Source organism: Carassius carassius, chromosome 30, assembly GCF_963082965.1.
Source record: "Carassius carassius chromosome 30, fCarCar2.1, whole genome shotgun sequence".
In the NCBI taxonomy this organism is placed as follows: Eukaryota; Metazoa; Chordata; class Actinopteri; order Cypriniformes; family Cyprinidae; genus Carassius; species Carassius carassius.
Window position 1 is genome coordinate 26,769,873 of NC_081784.1, and position 20,718 is coordinate 26,790,590.

A 20,718-nucleotide genomic window follows, 5' to 3' on the forward strand; every position below is an offset into this window, starting at 1 on the left:
ATATTATTTAAAAAACTTAAACAAACAAGAAATTAGATCAATTAGAACTAAGTTTATGAAATTTCCTATTCCTCCTAAATTTAAAGAAATCCATTTTAAAATGGTAAACGAAATTTATCCGTCACAAGAATTTATTCAAAAAATATTCAAATTTGAAACGGAGAATTGTTATTTTTGTAAATCATTGTCGGAATCAACAGAACATCTTTTTTTTGAGTGTGACATTGTACATAATTTGTGGAAGAAAATACATAACTGGCTGATTTCTAAGTCTATTCAAATAGATTTTTTTTCCTGGAATGGGATCAAATATGGTCTTTTAATGAAGAATAAAAAAGTTGAATATTTGATAAATAATATAATACTATTTGTTAAATTCTATATCCACAAATGTCGTTTCACAAAATCTCTTCCAAATGTGAATGCATTAAAAAATGACTTTTCTTTATTTTGTAAATCCTTAAAGAAAATTGATACAGTCCCTGCTATTAACTTCTTCTCCCTTATATCAGAATATCAGTTGATATAAACCCCTATGTTAGGGAATTTGAATTGTTCTTAAGTTTTTTTTATTTTTAGTTATTTTTCCTTGATTGAGTTGTTATTGTTTTATGTACTTATTAATTTACATACATTATAGCGGATTAGGTCATACTATTTTGTTTAAATAACTGATGCTTACTACATTTTAGTTAGGGAGGATTTTTCCTTGTCAGATTTTTTGTGTAAGAAGGTGTAATGTGAGATAGTCGTTTGTTATGTGTTATGTCTTTTTGCTTTGTATGGTTTGAAGTTTAAATAAATGTATAAAAAAATAAATAAATAAAAAATAAAAAACCTTTCGCCGAAAATGGCGTAACACCGGAAACTAGTGCTTCAGCCAATCAGCGAGCATGATACGAGCATGCGGCTTATGACACTGAAACATGGAGTCTGCTTTTGAGAGCGAGCAATCTGGCCGGATGTATTTGTAAAACATAGCGTTTGTTTATATGTTGTTTTGTTATAAATGAGGGAGTTGTAAAATTAGTCTGCGTGCTTGTCCTCTGGAGTAATTTGCATCTACTTCTAGTCATTTATTTTAAGTAGCTAGTACAAAGGAACATTTAGTGTAACGTTAGTTTGCGCAAGGTGTAGCAGCACAGTTTATGTCTGTTTAATGTTTGGGTTTTATGAATTGTGCCTGATTAGACTAGAATTACAGTTAAGGAAGTGCGCTGCATTAAACCTGGAGGAAATTTCCGGAAGACGAGCAGCGTGAAATTTGCTTTAACTTTTTTCTTTCTTAACCTCATCTGCCGAGATTATTTGCACAATTATATTGTGCGATTAATAATTAAAACCGTCTGAATTGGGCGAAAAGATCGATGCTTGTCGGTCAGGATCACCAAGAAGACTGACATAATTTGAATTGCAGGTGTCTAGAAGGATCAGTTTCGCTTGAGTCATTTTTCGCTTGAGTCATTTTGGTGAAAATGCTGCTGTCTCTGGTCGTGCACACTTACTCGTTGCGGTACTGGCTTCCAGCGGCAGTGATGCTGGGCACCGCTCCTGCTTATTTGCTGTCCTGGAGCGTCTGGCGGCTGCTGTCTAATGTGCTGCCGTCCAGACTCTATCACACTGTGGATGACCGTGTATATTCAGTGTATCAGAGTATGGTCCTCTTCTTCTTTGAGAACTATACGGGAGTGGAGGTCAGTATGACTTTTTCTTTTTTTAACTTTAGTGCGTTTACCTTTTTGCAGCTTTTCCTTCACTAACTACATGTTACTTTTGAATGTTTTATCGAACTAAAAACAATACGGCACCCCTTGTTACGTGTCTAGGATATATTGGCATATACAAGTCATTAATAAGTCATTAAATTGTGCTTAAAAAATAGTGCTTCATGCGCTCAATTATCAAATTATTGTTCTAATGCCATTTGTTTTGAAAACCAGCATCTCTTCTATTTTGAGGTTTATCTTAAACTAAACATTTCCCACACACTGCCTAACAAAAATGGTATGAATGGTCAATATCACTGAAGATCATTATATAAACCACAAAATACATTGGCCAAGCAAAAACATATGAGTAATAGTAGGATAAAAATTGAAAAATACATATATGTTCTGTATGGTAAGCATGATTTCTTTCTCCCACTCTCTCTCTCTCTCTGCAAGCACCACATGCTACAGACACACACTCACATACATGCAAATGCATACACAAGCAGATATACTTGTCAGTGCTGTTCTGCAACTTTAAGGCTAAAATAATTTTTAAATGCTTTTTTGTCAGTCTGCTTCACATTGTAGGAATATTAAACCTTCGGGCGTACATTATTTTTCAATAATTTAACATGCCCATTAGCAATTTTATATATATATATATATATATATGTATGTGTGTGTGTGTGTGTGTGTGTGTTTATGTATGTATGTATGTATTCATTCTCACATATGTGTGTGCACAGCTGTGTAAGGTTTTAAAGATGTGTGTCCACTACTTTTTTGGGGCAAAGCAATAGAGGGCTGTGTTTGTTTTGGCTATGTGGTGTTTTTTGTTTGGGTGTTGATTTTATTTATAAGCAGTGTTTGCCAGATATCGCTTACTGCACCTTTAAGGGCATAAAATACATATTCATAAAGCTTACTGAACAAACAGCTTTGTTCCATTTACTATACAACTGGAAACTAGGCCCTTTTTCAGGCAGTACTATCTTCTAAGTCCTGTTCATTCTAACTATATTATTATTGTTGTCTAATGTATTGAAATGTTCATATAAAAATCTGTCCAGATTGTAATTTATGGGGACATACCAAAGAAGAAGGAGAATGTGGTTTACATGTCAAACCATCAATCAACAAGTAAGTCTCAATGCTTTATAAATGTACAGTACAGTATTTATGCTCCAAAATGTGTGCTACTACCTATGTCCCTGGACCACAGAACCAGTTTTAAGTGACAATTTTTTTAAGACATTGAGACATCAAGTGAAAGCTGAATAAATAAGCTTTATACTGATGTATGGTTTATTACGATTGGACAATATTTGGCCAAGATACAAGTATTTGAAAATCTGGAATATGAGAGTGAAAAAAAAAAAAAAAAACGCAGAAAATCGCTTTTACATTTTTTCAAATGAATTTTTAGCAATGTATATTACTAAGCAAAAATTAAGTTTTGATATATTAACAGTAGGAAATTTACAAAATATTTTCATGGAACATGATCTTTACTCTATCCTAATGATTTTGGCATAAAAGAGAAATCAATCATTTTGACCCATACAGGTTTTTTTTTTTTTTTTGGCTAAATTTTTTTTTTAATCTCTAAAAATATACACCAGCGACTTAAGACTTGTTTTGTGGTCTAGGGTCACAAATGTGTAATTTTTTTATTTTTTTTATATATCATGTAGGTAAATAAATACTATGGTACCACACTGTATATCATGGTATGTGTACCATCATGGTACCATCACTGTACCATTTGTAAGGGTTGTTTTCTTTGTTGTAGCTGATTGGATTATTGCTGACATGTTAGCCATCCGACAAAATGCACTTGGACACGTAAGATATGTCCTGAAAGATGGTCTGAAGTGGCTTCCTTTGTATGGATGGTATTTCTCACAGGTAGTGTACATATCTAATTTAAAACTTTAGATCTCATTAATGTTTATTGAATGATTTTATAAACCATTTACACAAGTGTATTCTGCTTGTGTTACATTTAATAGGACCAGTTGTATGTTTATGACTATGATTGATGTCATTCACAGCATGGAGGTGTGTATGTGAAGAGAAGTGCCAACTTTGATGAGAAAGCCATGAAAAAGAAATTATCATTTCAGACCAAACTGGGCACACCTGTGAGTATATATCTATAGCACTAAGTGATTTAAAATCTAGAAAGCAGTGCTTGACACATGTACACATGGACAACCTGAATGGGTAATACCGCAGCGGCAAGTCAGTCACGAAATCATTCGTGAAACAACCGCCAGGTGGCGCAAATGGGACGGATTGCCAACTGAATGTAATTGTAAAATTGTGGTTTGTAAAGGAGATGAAAGGAAGAAGTAAAACAACAATAACATTATAATATAACATTGTCACATCCTTAAAAACCATCAGTTTCAGCTGTTTGATCGCTCTGGTGCCTCATGCGCACATATTCATTAGAAACAGCGCAGCCATTCAGCGTGTCATTCAGCGCGAGCAGCGGTCCACTTTGGCATATTTTTGCTAATTATAATTTTTTTTCCCGTCGATACTAAAACACGCGTGAACTACAAAGCCTATTTTATCTAATGAATAAGAGTTAAGCTTCAAAAATGCAACTTATACATGACTTATATATATTTTTTCCTCTCACAAACTTAATTTTTTTGCATGTTTTTAAAGAAAAAAAAACATTCAGCAAATGTTAAAATGTGTAATGTTTGGTTAAAATTTCTTACTGTGGGTTAACAAATTTACATTGTATATACTTAGGAACAGAGTCTGGGCCTAATCTAAGGTTACGTTGGTAACTATTTACCAGTTTCGTGTATGGGTTTTTATCCATTATTTTATTATTATTATTATTATTATTATTATTTATAATAATTATAATTTTTATTAGGCGGATTATTATAATTCGGCTATCAAACTGCCCAGCTATTCCACTTCAGCACCGCATTTCACACATGCACGCACGCCCAAAAGTCATAATGCTTTGACTCTGATAACTCGTTAAATCCATGAAATGAAAGAGATAGAAAACAAGGAGTTGGTGTCCCACACATTTAATGGCTGATACATGGCAACGCGCTCTTCTCATCCATGAGAGATTAACTCTTTAACTTGGTGTGACAAATAAAGTAAAGACAAAATAATAACAAGGCGGCAGAGCGAACTTATCATCCATAGTGGTTCTCACATAGTCTTGCTACATCATCACCACATAGTGTGCGTTATAAGTTAAGTGATCAGTCTCTTAAAGGGCACACCACACTATAATGTGATGCATGCAAAATACATCGTTTTGGCTGTCACAGAGTTTCCATCTACAAACAAACATACACTCACCTAAAGGATTATTAGGAACACCTGTTCAATTTCTCATTAATGCAATTATCTAATCAACCAATCACATGGCAGTTGCTTCAATGCATTTAGGGGTGTGGTCCTGGTCAAGACAATCTCCTGAACTCCAAACTGAATGTCAGAATGGGAAAGAAATGTGATTTAAGCAATTTTGAGCGTGGCATGGTTGTTGGTGCCAGACGGGCCGGTCTGAGTATTTCACAATCTGCTCAGTTACTGGGATTTTCACGCACAACCATTTCTAGGGTTTACAAAGAATGGTGTGAAAAGGGAAAAACATCCAGTATGCGGCAGTCCTGTGGGCGAAAATGCCTTGTTGATGCTAGAGGTCAGAGGAGAATGGGCCGACTGATTCAAGCTGATAGAAGAGCAACTTTGACTGAAATAACCACTCGTTACAACCGAGGTATGCAGCAAAGCATTTGTGAAGCCACAACACTCACAACCTTGAGGCGGATGGGCTACAATGGCAGAAGACCCACCGGGTACCACTCATCTCAATTACAAATAGGAAAAAGAGGCTACAATTTGCACGAGCTCACCAAAATTGGACTGTTGAAGACTGGAAGAATGTTGCCTGGTCTGATGAGTCTCGATTTCTGTTGAGACATTCAGGTGGTAGAGTCAAAATGAGAATGTGGTGTGGGGGATGTTTTCTTTGCACACTTTAGGCCCCTTAGTGCCAATTGGGTATCGTTTAAATGCCACGGCCTACCTGAGCATTGTTTCTGACCAAGTCCACCCCTTTATGACCACTATGTACCCATCCACTGATGGCTACTTCCAGCAGGATAATGCACCATGTCACAAAGCTCAAATCATTTCAAATTGGTTTCTTGATCATGACAATAAGTTCACTGTACTAAAATGGCCCCCACAGTCACCAGATCTCAACCCAATAGAGCATCTTTGGGATGTGGTAGAACGGGAGCTTCGTGCCCTGGATGTGCATCCCACAAATCTCCATCAACTGCAAGATGCTATCCTATCAATATGGGCCAACATTTCTAAAGAATGCTTTCAGCAACTTGTTGAATCAATGCCACATAGAATTAAGGCAGTTCTGAAGGCAAAAGGGGGGTCAAACACAGTATTAGTATGGTGTTCCTAATAATCCTTTAGGTGAGTATACATCGTCTGCAGATCTAAGGTATTTCATTGCACTTTAACAAGTTATCTGAACGGCCTATAAATGTGCAATATTTTAAACGAGCCCTCACAAACTGAGTTTAATGCCACAGTTATGTTAGAATGCATCTCATTCTTGTTTCTTTGGTGGTGCGTCGGGCTCGTCATGGGGCGCGCGGTCCGGAGCGCTGTATGACTGATGCATCAGTTCAATTCAACTTTACTCCAAATATATGAACTTACCTGTTTTGAATACTTGATATTTAACGTTTTCGTTTATGTCCAATATTATTGTTAAACTGTTGGACTTTAAATGATATCTACTATTGAATTTTACCGTTGACTGATTTTGCAGAATATTTAGACTGATAACTTCCATGCGCAGATGCAGCAAATTTGTCACAGGACACACGATATGACAGTTGCGTCCGACTATATATGAACTAGCTGTTTTTAATACAGTATTTTTATATTTAATGTTAGTTTATCAGTATGTTTGAAAGTATATTTTTTTAATTATTTGTGATTCCATAGGCTCTCTCTCGCACACCAGCATGGTTTAAAACCCTAAATAGCTAGGCTAAGACAAGAACAAATAGTTTCTCTCCTGCTCTATTCATGCACGATAATATCATGTATCGTCGATTTTATGGGCTGACGATATGACGATTTGATAAATGACCATATCACCCAACATTCTGATTACACCCCCCACCCCCCCAGCGTCACTGCTAAAAGGCAAACCATCAAAACTCAAACGGACTGAAGAAGCTATCCAAGCTTTCAGCAAGCTCAAGAATAGTTTTACCACAGCCCCAATTCTCAAGCAACCTGATCCTAACCTTCCCTTCATGTTACAAGTTGATGCATCTGAATGCGGGATAGCAGCCGTTCTGTCCCAGCGTCATGGTAAACACTGCCTTTGCGCATTTTTCTCAAGAAAACTATCAAATGTCAAATAGCCTTCAATTTACAGGTTATAACTGCATCTGTCTCTGTTGTAGACTTGTGAAGATTTATTTTTATTGTGGATCCCATACCGTAACCTAAACTTAATGTGCTCTATTACTATTCATATTCAAGTGTCAAGTGTTTCTGTAAATTTATTAATGTGCATGCATGACAGGGAGTTGAATTTTTACTGATAAGGAAATTAACTTAACAGAGCCAATTCAAATTGAAAGCAAATACTCCCTGATTATGTAATTTGTGAAGGTTGTATTACTCACTAAATGCGCGTCCATGTGGAGAGTCAGCACCCTGAATGTAATCTTGCAGCCGACAAGAAAACATTAGTTAATTATAAATAATTAAAATGTCTCCTTTTTCACAATTTTTCTGCCTGTGCTTTGTGGCAAACTTAATGCATGTGCTTGAGCGTGGAATATATTAAGGCTCTTTATGGATTAGACTGTGGTAATTTAAAACTGTTTTCATTGTGAAAGCGAAACTGCTTTGTTTGGCCTTCCAAAAGAGGACAAGACTAGTAATCAGTTGAGTTGAATTTCAACACTGTTCCAGAATAGTCAAAGTAGGCTTGTTGTTTCTCAGATCACAAATGCAGACATGGTTTTGTGTTTAGGCAGCGCTTAAAAGACAGTATTAGTTATTATAATCCATAATTATGTCTCCACTGGATGCAACACATTCCTCGTTTGTAATGGGTTTTATTGGTTTTGTCTCGTCTGATGTCCGGATCGTGAACAAGTTTTTCTATTTAACCGGATCTTCTTAGTGAACCGGCCGAACCAGTTCACCAAATTGAGCTGAATTGTTTGAAGAGGTTCGAGTCTCCAATACTTAAGTTATTTCGTTTATAAACGTGCCTTACACTCCCTCTGACTAGAAATAAAGCAATATACGGAGTTATTCAGAGATGGCATATGTTAAGGGGCGTAACATTTCCGTCACACGCTTGAGATATTCAGCCAATCTCAATGCACTGGATACACCTCGCTTTTTCAGAATGATGAGCCTTGTAAAATCAACGTGTTTCAGAAGGCGGTTCATAGAGGAGAAACAGTAATGTACATTATATGGAAAATAATGTTTTTTAACCTTAAATCACATAATCACACATTGCATTACACCAAATACACAAATAATGCTATTTTTTGTAGCATCATATGACCCCTTTAACATTGATCTTTCCTCTGAAACACAAAAACAAAAATGTAAAATAAAATCGATATGCCTATTTTATTTTTTTGCTAATAGCCAACCCTTCTCCATTTTGCAGATATGGTTGCTTCTGGTTTGTGCATTGTTAATTACAGATAGTCTACAAAATATGTTGTCTCCCAAACACTCAGGTCTTTTTTGTCAAGCATGTGTATTACCCAAACCTAAAATAGCCTATAAAACACTTTTAAAGATGGATACTTTTCTGATGTCTGAACATGTCTGGACATAACATTCTGTTAGAATTTATATTTGTTTTGGTTTTGACTGAATGTCGTGTCAATAATGCTGGAATTGCCCAATAATCAGAATCAGAAAGAGCTTTATTGCCAAGTATGCTTGCGCATACAAGGAATTTGTTTTAGTGACATAAGCTTCCAGTAAACAGAGACAACAACACAGACAAAAAAAAAAAAAAAAAAAAATTTACAGGAGAATTACAAATTGGCAAATACATAAGTGTATAAACAATTGTGCTATAAATGATAATGGAATAGGATTGAGTGAGATGCAGGAATGTTCTAGGATGGAAGGGTAACAAATAAATATAAGGATATTGCACATTTTTGCATAAGCATAAGTTTTAAGTGGGAAACATTTAACTGTTCATGAGGTAGATTGCCTGGGGGAAGAAACTATTCTTGTGCCTTGCTGTTCTTGTATTTGCGGCTCTGAGGCGCCGGCCAGATGGCAAAAGTTCAAAGATGGGGTGACTTGGATGTGAGGGATCCAGAGTGATTTTCTGAGTCCTTTTCCTCACTCTGGATGTGTACAGTTCTTGGAGGGTGGGCAGGGGAGCACCAATAATCCTTTCAGCAGTCCGAACAGTTCTCTGTAGTCTTCTGATATCTGATTTTGTAGCTGAACCAAACCAGACAGTAATTGAAGTACACAGGACTTACTCAATGACGGCTGAGTAGAACTGTTTCAGCAGCTCCTGTGGCAGGTTAAACTTCCTCAGCTGGCGAAGGAAGTACAACCTTTGTTGGGCTTTTTTCACAATGGAGCCAATGTGATTGTCCCACTTCAGGTCCTGAGAGATGGTGGTTCCCAGGAATCTGAATGACTCCACTGCAGTCACAGTGCTGTTCATGATGGTGAGTGGGGAAAGTGCAGGGGGGTTTCTCCTAAAGTCCACAGTCATCTCCACTGTTTTGAGCGTGTTCAGCTCCAGGTTGTTAAGACTGGACCAGACAGCCAGCTGCTCAACCTCCTGTCTGTAAGCAGACTCGTCACCGTCCTGGATGAGGCCGATGACTGTAGTGTCGTCTGCAAACTTCAGGAGCTTGACAGAGGGGTCTTTAGAGGTGCAGTCGTTGGTGTACAGGGAGAAGAGCAGAGGGGAGAGAACACATCCCTGAGGGGCACCAGTGTTGGTGGAGCAGCTGTTTGACATGAATTTCCCCAGTCTCACTAACTGTTGCTCACTAATCTGTCAGAAAGCTGGTGATCCACTGAGAGATAGAGCTAGGAACAGAGAGCTGGGTCAGTTTGGTCTGGAGGGTTGTTGGGATGATGGTGTTGAAAGCCGAACTAAAGTCCACAAACAGGATCCTCACATAAGTCCCTGTTTTGTCCAGATGTTGCAGGATGAAGTGCAATGCCATGTTGATTGCATCATCCACGGACCTGTTTGCTCGGTACGCAAACTGCAGGGGGTCCAGTAAGGGTCCAGTGATGTCCTTCAGATAAGCCAGAACCAGTTTTTCAAACAACTTCATGACGACAGATGTTAGAGCCACAGGTCTGTAGTCGTTAAGTCCTGTTATCTTGGGTTTCTTTGGAATGGGGATTATGGTGGAGCGTTTGAAGCAGGAAGGCACTTCACACAACTCCAGAGATCTGTTGAAGATCTGTGAAAAGATGGGGGCCAGCTGGTCAGCACAGATTTTCAGACAGGCTGGTGTAACGCCATCTGGACCTGGTGCTTTTCTTCTTTTGTTTTCCTTGAAGACCTGGCGCACATCATCTTCACAGATTTGAAGAGCAGGAGGTATGGAGAGGGGGATTGCAGGAGGTGTTAATGGTTGTGTAGGGAGATGGTCAGAGTGGGTGTTGGGGGTTTCAAATCTACAATAAAACTCATTTAGGCCGTTAGCAAGTCGTTGATTAGCCTCAGTGCAAGGGGATGGTGTCTTGTAGTTTGTGATGGCTCTCAGTCCTCTCCAAACTGAAGTAGAGTCGTTAGAAGTAAACTGGTCTTCCAACTTTTTAGCGTAGGTCTTTTTAGCCGCTCTAATCTCTTTGTTCAGTGTGTTCCTGGCCTGATTGTACAAGACCCTGTCCCCATTTCTGTAGGCATCCTCTTTGGCCTGACGAAGGTGTCTGAGTTTTACTGTAAACCATGGCTTATCATTGTTGAATGTTAAATAAGTCCTGGTAGGAATGCATATATCCTCACAGAAACTAATATAGGATGTTACAGTCTCTGTGAGTTCGTCCAAATCGGTGGTAGCAGCTTCAAAAACGCTCCAGTCTGTGATGTCAAAACAAGATTGTAAATCCTGCTCTGTTTCGCTGGTCCATCTCTTCACAGTCTTTACTACAGGTTTAGCAGATTTAAGTTTCTGCTTGTAGGTCGGTATAAGATGAACCAGACAGTGATCAGAACGTCCCAAAGCTGCTCGTGGAACAGAGTGATATGCATCCTTTATTGTGGTGTAACAGTGATCCAGTATATTACTGTCTCTGGTGGGACAGGTAACATGCTGTCTGTATTTTGGCAGTTCACGGGAGAGATTGGCTTTATTAAAGTCCCCAAGAATGATTAAAACAGAGTCCGGGTGTTGTTGTTCTGTGTCTGTGATCTGATCAGCGAGTTTCTGTAAAGCTGAGCTCACATGCGCTTGAGGTGGAATGTAAACACTAACCAGAATGAACGAGTGAAACTCCCGCGGCGAATAGAACGGCTTGCAGTTGATAAACTGCGTTTCTAGATCAGGACAGCACATCTTCTTTAACACAGTTACATCTGTACACCACCGTTCATTGATGTAAAAGCATGTCCCGCCGCGCGATTTCCCCGTTGATTCTGCTTCGCGGTCCGCTCTGAACAGCTGAAAGCCCGGAAGATGGAGTGCGCTGTCCGGTATGGCGTCATTCAGCCAGGTTTCTGTGAAACACAGAGCAGCAGAGTGAGAGAAATCCTTATTTGTCCGAGAGAGCAGGAGTTCGTCCGCTTTGTTGGGTAGAGAGCGGAGATTTGCGAGATGGATGCTAGGCAACGGCGTTCGAAATCCGCGCTTCCTGAGTCTGACGAGCGCTCCCGCTCGCTTTCCCCGTCTGCGCGTCCTGAAGCACTTGATCAACGTCGCTGCTCCTCCGATAACAATGTTCAGTAAAACGTCTGTATAATAGAAATCCGGAAAAATATCATGTGGTGTGTTCTGCCGAATGTTCAGCAGTTCATCCCTGGTGAAACTGATCGTGTTTGTTAAACAAAAAAAACAGGAAAAACGAACAAAAACAGTACAAACACTGGAGAGCCAAGCACTGAAGCAGCCATGTGTGGCGCCATCTTGGTATCATCGACATTTGTATTTTTGTATAATGACATTTGTATTTTCCAAAACAGTTGTATTGCCAAAGTGACCGCAGCATTACTGTATACAATTAAAACAGTGCAAAACTGAAAATAGTACAAAGCAGCACATTACGAATCAAAGCTTTTATCTCTTTGGCAGACGCGCATATCTTTCGGCCAGTGTTTTTGTCTCTCTCTCTCTTTCTCTCTCTCTCTCTCTCTCTCTCTCTCTCTCTCTCTCTCTCAGAGACACCTGAGAAAAACAAAACCATATTATAATGTAATGAAATTCTCTGTATGCCTTTGCAAAAATTGCAAAAGCCAAACAAGGCATTTGTCCTAAAACAGACACTTTGCCTAAACCTGCAATTTGAAATGCTCATCAGACACTCTCCATATGAAAGAGCAAGAGATTGACACCTTTATTTCAACCCCCACAAGCTAAACAGAACAACCCCCAAACCCCAACCCCCTCCAGCTGGATTGAATTGGATTAACTTTAAACCAATCTTCAGTTGGCCTCTGTCCTTGGCAGTGTGGGCATAATACCAGATGGTGATGGAGGTGGTGAGAATGTACTCAATGATGGAAATGTAGAAGTGAACCATCATTGTCTTTGGTAGGTTAAACTTATTCAGCTTCCTCAGGAAGTGCATCCTCTGCTGTGCTTTTGTAATTAGAGAGCTGATGTTAAACTTCCATTTGAGATCCTGGGTGACAATGGTGCCCAGGAAGTGGACCGAATCCACAGTTACTACAAAGGAGTTACACAGAATAATGGGGGAAGGTTGGGCTGGGTCCACTTAAACATATACTTAAAGGGTTAGTTCACCCAAATAGCAAAATTATGTCATTAATAACTTAGCCTCATGTTGTTCCAAACCCGTAAGACCTCCGTTTATCTTTGGAACACAGTTTAAGATATTTTAGATTTAGACCGAGAGCTCTTAGTCCCTCCATTGAAGCTGTGTGAACGGTAAACTGTCCATGTCCAGGAAGGTAAGAAAACATCATCAAAGTAGTCCCTGTGACATCAGAGGGTCAGTTAGAATTTTTTGAAGCATTGAAAATACATTTTGGTCCAAAAATAGCAAAAACGACGACTTTATTCAGCATTGTCTTCTCTTCCGTGTCTGTTGTGAGAGAGAGTTCAAAACAAAGCAGTCTGGATATCCGGTTCGCTTTTATCTTTTTTCCCCCCAGACCGGTTGCTTTCTGCGTTTCCACCGCGGTGTAAAGTACCGGGAAGATTAGGCAAATAGACTGGTGACGTAGGTACGCTGATTTTGGACGTGCATCCTCGGTAGTTCAGACTTTGTGCATTCGTCTCGGGAGTGTGATGTCCGCGACGACGCGAATCCGGTAAATCTGTAAACAGCTGATTACTTGATAACTTCAGTCAGCTGACCATGGCTGCTGCAATTTTCCTCTCTGTATATTTACAATGAAACGCAATAGGATATCAAATACCAATGCCTCCTTTCGTTTTCATTTAAACATAATAACAGTTGCAGAAATGTACTTATTTCAGGGATATGTGTATATAGCCATTACTATGAAACAAAATATTATATAAATTTGCCTTTTTTATTTTCATTTTAACATATAGATAAACTGAATACAGACCAAAGATAACCTGTTAGATTTACCCAAAATGAATTATATGTTTAACCACTAAAGAGACATCAGAGCCAGCGGCACATATCAGAAGGTCTAGCCGAGGTGAGGCTGCTTCTCTCTTTTTTTTTTTTTATTGCAATATTAACAAAGAAAACAAGACGATACATACAAGAAATATAAACAATCTTTCAAGACAAAAGAGAAATTATGGTTCAGTGTACATTAAAAGAGGAAATATAAAATAAATGTAAATCTATTCAACAATAGTCGGTGAGGCTGCTTCTCGGCGGATACATGATCACTGAGCTCCCGCAGATCGCGTGGAGTTTACTGTCTCTGAGATCGGCGAAACACATTTTTAAATAGGCACTGTCTTTATAAATAAACCACAGATTTTAGTTTTAAACAACGCCATTCTCGCTTGAAATACTTTTTAGAAATTACATTTCATGATTCAATAACAGTAATATTTTGAAAATGATCCGAATAAATGGTGGGTGAACCCAAAAAATGCTGCGTGAACTCCGATCGCTTTGGCTACTGCAATTTTCCTCTCAGTATATTTACAATAAAACGAAATAGGATATCAAATACCACTGCCTCCTTTTGTTTTTCATTTAAACCTAATAACAGCTGCAGAAATGTACTTAGTTCAGGGATATGTTATGTGTATACAGCCATTACACGAAATATTATATAGATTTGCCTTTTTTATTTTCATTTTAACATATAGATAAATTGAATACAGACCAAAGATAACCTGTTAGATTTACCCCGCAGCTGAATTATATTTTATGTTTAACCACTAAAGAGACATCAGAGCCAGCGATACATATCAGAAGGTCTAGCCGAGGTGAGGCTGCTTCTCGGCGGATACATGATCACTGAGCTCCCGCTGATCACGTGGAGTTTACCGTCTCTGAGATCGGCGAAACACATTTTTAAATAGGCGCTGTCTTTATAAATAAACCACAGATTTGAGTTTTAAACAACTACATTCTCGCCTGAAATACTTTTAAAATTACATTTCATAACACAATAACAGTAATATTTTGAAAATGTTGATCCAAATAAATGGTGGTTGAACTCAACCAATGCTGCGTGAACTCAACCAATCAGCATGTTTAGCGCCCAAGTCCCGCCCCCGAAAGTTCCGGAACTTTGAAAAAGTACCACCTCGCCAGTAGGGACTTTCTGAGGGGCTTTTTTTTTTACCCGGAACTTTATTTAGTTCCTGGTTCCTGCGGTGGAAACACACCGAGTACCAGGCCAAAGTCCCTAGTTCCTGGGTAAAGTTCCTGCGGTGGAAACGCGGCATAAATGTCACTGTGGGTACCGAGCACTTCTCACTCTACTCCTCCTCCAGCAACACCAGAACATTTTGGGTTTTTTTTGGATCCGAAATGATTCACTTGGTCTCACCTAAGACCGGGGTATGGGTTTCCAGAAGTCTCTATTTTGTAAATATGGGCCTTGGAAAAGGTTAAATGCATTTATTTTGCTTTGGCTACAGTAGGTAATTCTAGTGGTGACAAAAACTATGCATGTCACTTCTGCAGGGGGTGTCATCATACTCTGTGAGATAAAGTGTCTCTGAGACACTTGCATGTTATTTTTCCTGCTCTTTTTCTAGCAAAAATTCACTCATAACTAAATGAAAACCTAAAGAGAAGAGCCTTATCACAAGTCTCTATCCATTAAAATAAACCCACCAATAAAATACAGACCCTTAGTTTCTTTTTAAGAGGGCAAACTTACAAAATCAGCAGGGGATCAAATAAATATTTCCCACACTGTGTGTGTGTGGTTCTTTATCTGAAAGATATGCTCTTCCAGTGTTGCCAAATCCATGGTTTTCCAGTGGAATTAGGCTACTTTAACGTTGTTGGAGCGGGTTGTTTTTCATGTCTGTGGGTTGAAAAATTACCCCAATAACGAGATATTTAGCCCCTGGAATGAAAATTTTACCCCTCCAAAATTAATTTATTTTATCCCTGGAACTTGATTTTTTATGGGGAATCCTCCTCTGAACGTATTTGGCCATTTTTTTCTCTTGTTTATTTTAGTTTTATTTATTTATTTTTTTGCAGTAATAAAATTTATAGGAGCATTAAATAGTTATAAAAATAAACTTCATTATAATGCTCATTATATTAGCGTTATCTACGCTTATGCTTATGATTAACTACATGTACACTAACGGCGATGTTTATTCCAATCAGACATTCAAATAAAAAAATGGAATAATATTCATAACAGAAGCTTAATATTTAAAATGTAACTGTAACTTACCTGCTTGAACTTGTTTTGTAAGTTTGATGCGTTTCCTCCACTTGAGGTTGCCACTGCTTTTATGGTGAGATTATGGAGGAAAATCAGTAGCTAAACTCGAGAGGTTGTTGATCTAAATGTGAGAACTTGTCATAATAACATTCGTATTTGTAAGTTGAAATTTTTACTAACAGCTCTGATGTGAAAGGCTGAATCTTTCAATTTGCACACATCAACAATGATCAAAACACCTGTGTTTTGAATTTTGAAGTTGCAGATTAATTATTACAAATGTGTAGAATGACATTCACAAAGAAAATTACATTTACACAAATGTTTATGAAATATTTACTTTTGCAATTTACTTCGGTTTCGCTGCACAACATCAAGTCGGCACTTACAACCTCTCAGATCTGGCAGTACAAGTTCAAATCCTAGCGCTTTGCATTTTGCTACACCTTTTGCAATATTCTTGTTGCAAAACTCACTTGTAAACTCATATATACAGATGTGAGAGAGAAGAGCCGAGGGGAAAGTTTTGGTGTGAATGAAGACATTTTATTGGTCGATGCCTAGCCAGTGAACAACACCAGTCATGGCGACTTGCCAAGAAAGAAATTAGTTTTTATGCATATGTAGCAGTTATTTGTAAAATACTGCACAACTTTTTTCACTGAATATCCTTTTTTTTTAAGACACTGCATTCATCTTGCCATTCAGGTATTTTCTGGTAGACAAAAAGTAAAAGTAAAGAGCTTTTTAGTAAAGAGCTTTGTAGCTTAAGATCAAACATTTCATTGACTCGTGATGTGAGCATTTTAGACAGAAGCAATCATGAATATATATTGGATTTTAATAATTGAACTAATAATACATCAAACTACAAGTCATACAGAGTAAATATACGTACGACAATACAGACAGTAAACAAATACAAGACATAACGGAATCCAAATGAGGGAGAGAGAGAGAGAGAGAGAATGACTGAGAGAGGATGAGAGAGAATCGGCGCAATCACAGAATAATTGCACAGTAAGGCAAACTCACAGACAGTATCCTTTGAAAGACAACAAGGAATCAAATCGGCAACCTTTAAGCAGCATTTAAATCTTCATAGAAAATCAATACTTGCATGGGGTCTCTTTGTTCGGAGAACGAGCGTGTGTGTGTGGTTCTTTGTAGCTAGGCGTGTTCTTTCGTGTCTTCCGGGGCTGCTGTGGACTCACGCGATATTTGAAAGGTCCAACAAACGCAATGATTCAGAGTTCGTCTCCCTCATGGGGAGAGGCGAATAGGAGAATAAACTTAGTAAGGAAAAGAAACGAAAACAACGGAGATGAAAGCTCCCGAAGGAGCCATGAGAACAGGCTGTTCTCTCAGCCGCCGTACTGAGATCAGCTACCCGACGGAAGTGCAGAGATGAGGAGAAGGTAGACAAGAGCAAGAGAAGAGGACCAAGAGCCCAGGAACTTCCTGGTTTCAGTTCTTATGGCTTGACTGGTTCACGCCTCTGTTTGTGCGAACAACCAATGAACGTCTGCGATCTGAAGCGGGAAAAACGTTCCTTTGTCTCTGGGGAAACATCCACACTCGTGAGTTATGGCTTATCAGAATTCAGCCGTTATATTCTAGCAAATTGGTAATTCCAGATTAATACATTTTTCATTAATTTCCTTTATATAAGTGAGTCCGCCAAAGCATGACGATTACACAGATACGAAAAATAACATGTAAAGGTATAGGAAACATAAAGTTTCATTCATATGCAGAATTACACACATTTAAAGTTTGATTAACACACGATAACATTGCAGATACTCCAATTTGATTATCGAAAGACATCTAATGCACAGAAAGGCAATACTCAATACATTTAGAATACATTGAGAAAAGGTACTTTTTCTTTCTTACAAGAATTCCAGTGAGCTGGTTTTCCTGTTCTGTTCCCCGTAGGTCATAAAGTTTTATGATCTGGTCGGGGGTAGGGTTACAGAATCATGACTCTATTTGAGAAAATCCAAAAACCATTTCCAATTTACAAGTCAGCAAATTATAATCTTCGCATAACCGGTTAGCCCTGTTAACCCAGCACAAACCTATCAAAATACATCTTGTTAAGGACTTACATAAAGAGCGTACAGAAAGGTTTGTGTGTATGTGCTTATGTGTGTGTGTGTTGTGGAATGCGTTTCATTTCTCCTTTGAGGCTGCTCACGTGACTGTGGAATTTGCCGTCGTGCCATAAGGGAGTCATAAAGTAATTTAGATCCAGCCATGCTGGCGCCAGGCCAGGCATTTAGTATAGAGAGAGTTGGGTTTATATGCCTGAATTAAAATCTACAAGCTTTGGGTTTCATTGTTTTAGATTCACCCTAGTATTCTGGGGAATGAAACCGCGTTATGTTCTCATACTCATTGGCTGACAAATGTGACCAAACACCTAAGTGTAACTTTTAACCAATAAAATAACTGTACTACATTTTAGCTCAGTTCTGTTTCGTTAATTTGAAGAGATTATGATACTAAATAATATGGGCAATAATTATGATCCATGACTGACCATTTAAAATATAAAATTTGCTAATATTTACTGAATAAAGATATTCAGTAAAAATAGTTTGCAGTTTTTTACAAACAACTGATACATTAAAAAACATCTTTCTTTCTTGGCAAGTTGAGATGGCTGGTGTTGTTCATTGGTCAGGCATCGACCAATAAATTGTCTTAATTCTTCATCAAAGCCCCACCCCTGGTTCTGCTCTCTCACATGTCAAGTCAAGGCAAGTCACCTTTATTTATATAGCGCTTTAAACAAAATATATTGCGTCAAAGCAACTGAACAACATTCATTAGGAAAACAGTGTGTCAATAATGCAAAATGACAGTTAAAGGCAGTTCATCATTGAATTCAGTGATGTCATCTTTGTTCAGTTTAAATAGTGTCTGTGCATTTATTTGCAATCAAGTCAATGATATTGCTGTAGATGAAGTGACCTCAACTAAGCAAGCCAGAGGCGACAGCGGCAAGGAACCGAAACTCCATCGGTGACAGAATGGAGAAATAAAAAACCTTGGGAGATACCAGGCTCAATTGGGGGGCCAGTTCTCCTCTGACCAGGAGAAACCAGCAGTTCAATCCCAGGCTGCAGCAAAGTCAGATTGTGCAGAAGAATCATCTGTTTCCTGTGGTCTTGTCCCGGTGGTCGTCTGAGACAAGGTCTTTACAGGAGATCTGTATCTGGGGCTCTAGTTGTCCTGGTCTCCGCTGTCTTTCAGGGCTGTAGAGGTCCTTTCTAGGTGCTGATCCACCATGTCATTTTACACATTTGTAGCTATTAATGTGCGACTTCTAATTCAAAACAAGTGTGTTTTGATTCTTGTCTTTGTGTGCAAATTGAAAGATTCAGTTTTTCACATCAGAGCTGTGAGTGTAAATTTCAACTTAAAAATACAAATATTAATATGACAGTTTCTCACATTCAGATCAACAACCTCACGAGTTTAGCTACTGATTTACCTCCATACAACCTCTTCATAAAAGCAGTGCCAACCTCAAGAGGAGGAAACACATCAAACTAACAAAACATGTTCAAGCAGGTAAGTTTCAATTACATTTTAAATATTAAGAGCTTCTGTTATGAATATTATACCATATTTTAATTTGAATGTCTGATTGGAATAAACCTCAGCGTTAGTGTATATGTAGTTAATCGTAAGCATAAGCGTGGCTAGCGCTAATATAATGAGCATTATAATGAAGTTTATTTTTATAACTTTTTAATGCACCTTTAAATTTGAATACTGCAACAACAAAACAAAAAAAGAGAACCGTGGTATTTACCATTTTTATACACCAGAGGACCTTAATTGATCTGTGTATCCGAAATATGCATGTTAGAGAATGTACAAATGTATGGTTTACAGTGTTGGTCATGTCAGTCTGACAACAATAATACACATAGTGTTCAAATCGGGATCTGCAATATCTTATATGTTTTAAAAGAAGTCTCTTCTGCTTATCAAGGCTGCCTTTATTTGTACCGTAAAAAATACATGCCTGATTCAAGTCTTAAAAATGGACAAAAAAAATAAATACAACTTTATTAATTTTAAGTTAAATTGTGCTTTGTTTGTATATTGTCTGCTAGAATGTACAAAAAATGTTCAGTGTTAAGTAAATATTTGTAAAATGTTGTTTTGGATTTTTATTAATTTTTTTTATAAAGCAGCACAAAACCGTAAAAAGTGCAGTTTGACAATATATGTTTACTAGGATATTGTCTATTTATTCTACAAATAAAAGTAAGTTTTAAGTTATATTTTTGTAAGTTTATACATTTATTTTTCTACACTGGACTACCTCGATTTTGATGTTTCCTAATGAGGATTACACTGTTATACAAACCCGATTCCCAGAAAGTTGGGACAATGTACAAATTGTGAGTAAAAAGGGAATGGAATAATTTTACAAATCTCATAAACTTATATTTTAATCACAATATAATATAGATATATCAAATGTTGAAAGTGAGACATTTTGAAAGATCATGCCAGGTATCAATAAGAAATAAGAAAAGTTGAAATATTGTAAAGTTAAATGTACATATAAGGAACAGCTGGGGGACCAATTTGCAACTTATTAGGTCAATTGGCAACATTATTGGGTATTAAAAGATCCTCTCAGAGTGGCAGTGTCTCTCAGAAGTCAAGATGGAAAGAGGATCACCAATTCCCACAATGTTGCGGTGAAAAATAGTGGAGAAATATCAGAAAGGAGTTTCTCAAAGAAAAATTGCAGAGTTGGAAGTTATCATCATCTACAGTGCATAATATCATCCAAAGATTCAGAGAATCTGGAACAATCTCTGTGCGTAAGGGTCAAGGCCGTAAAACCATACTGGATGTCCAAGATCTTCAGGC

General features: G+C 37.9%; 1 protein-coding gene across 1 annotated transcript in view; it reads left to right on the forward strand.

The window, feature by feature from the left end:
- Positions 1-893: 893 nt before the first annotated feature.
- Positions 894-20,718, forward strand: part of LOC132110978 (1-acyl-sn-glycerol-3-phosphate acyltransferase epsilon-like) — a 95,615-nt gene continuing 75,790 nt past the window's right edge. Inside the window, exons 1-4 of the mRNA XM_059518128.1 lie at positions 894-1,694; positions 2,783-2,852; positions 3,505-3,620; positions 3,767-3,856. Coding sequence (XP_059374111.1) covers positions 1,476-1,694; positions 2,783-2,852; positions 3,505-3,620; positions 3,767-3,856 — 495 coding nt within the window. The 5' untranslated portion in view covers positions 894-1,475. The remainder of the gene's footprint in view (positions 1,695-2,782; positions 2,853-3,504; positions 3,621-3,766; positions 3,857-20,718) is intronic.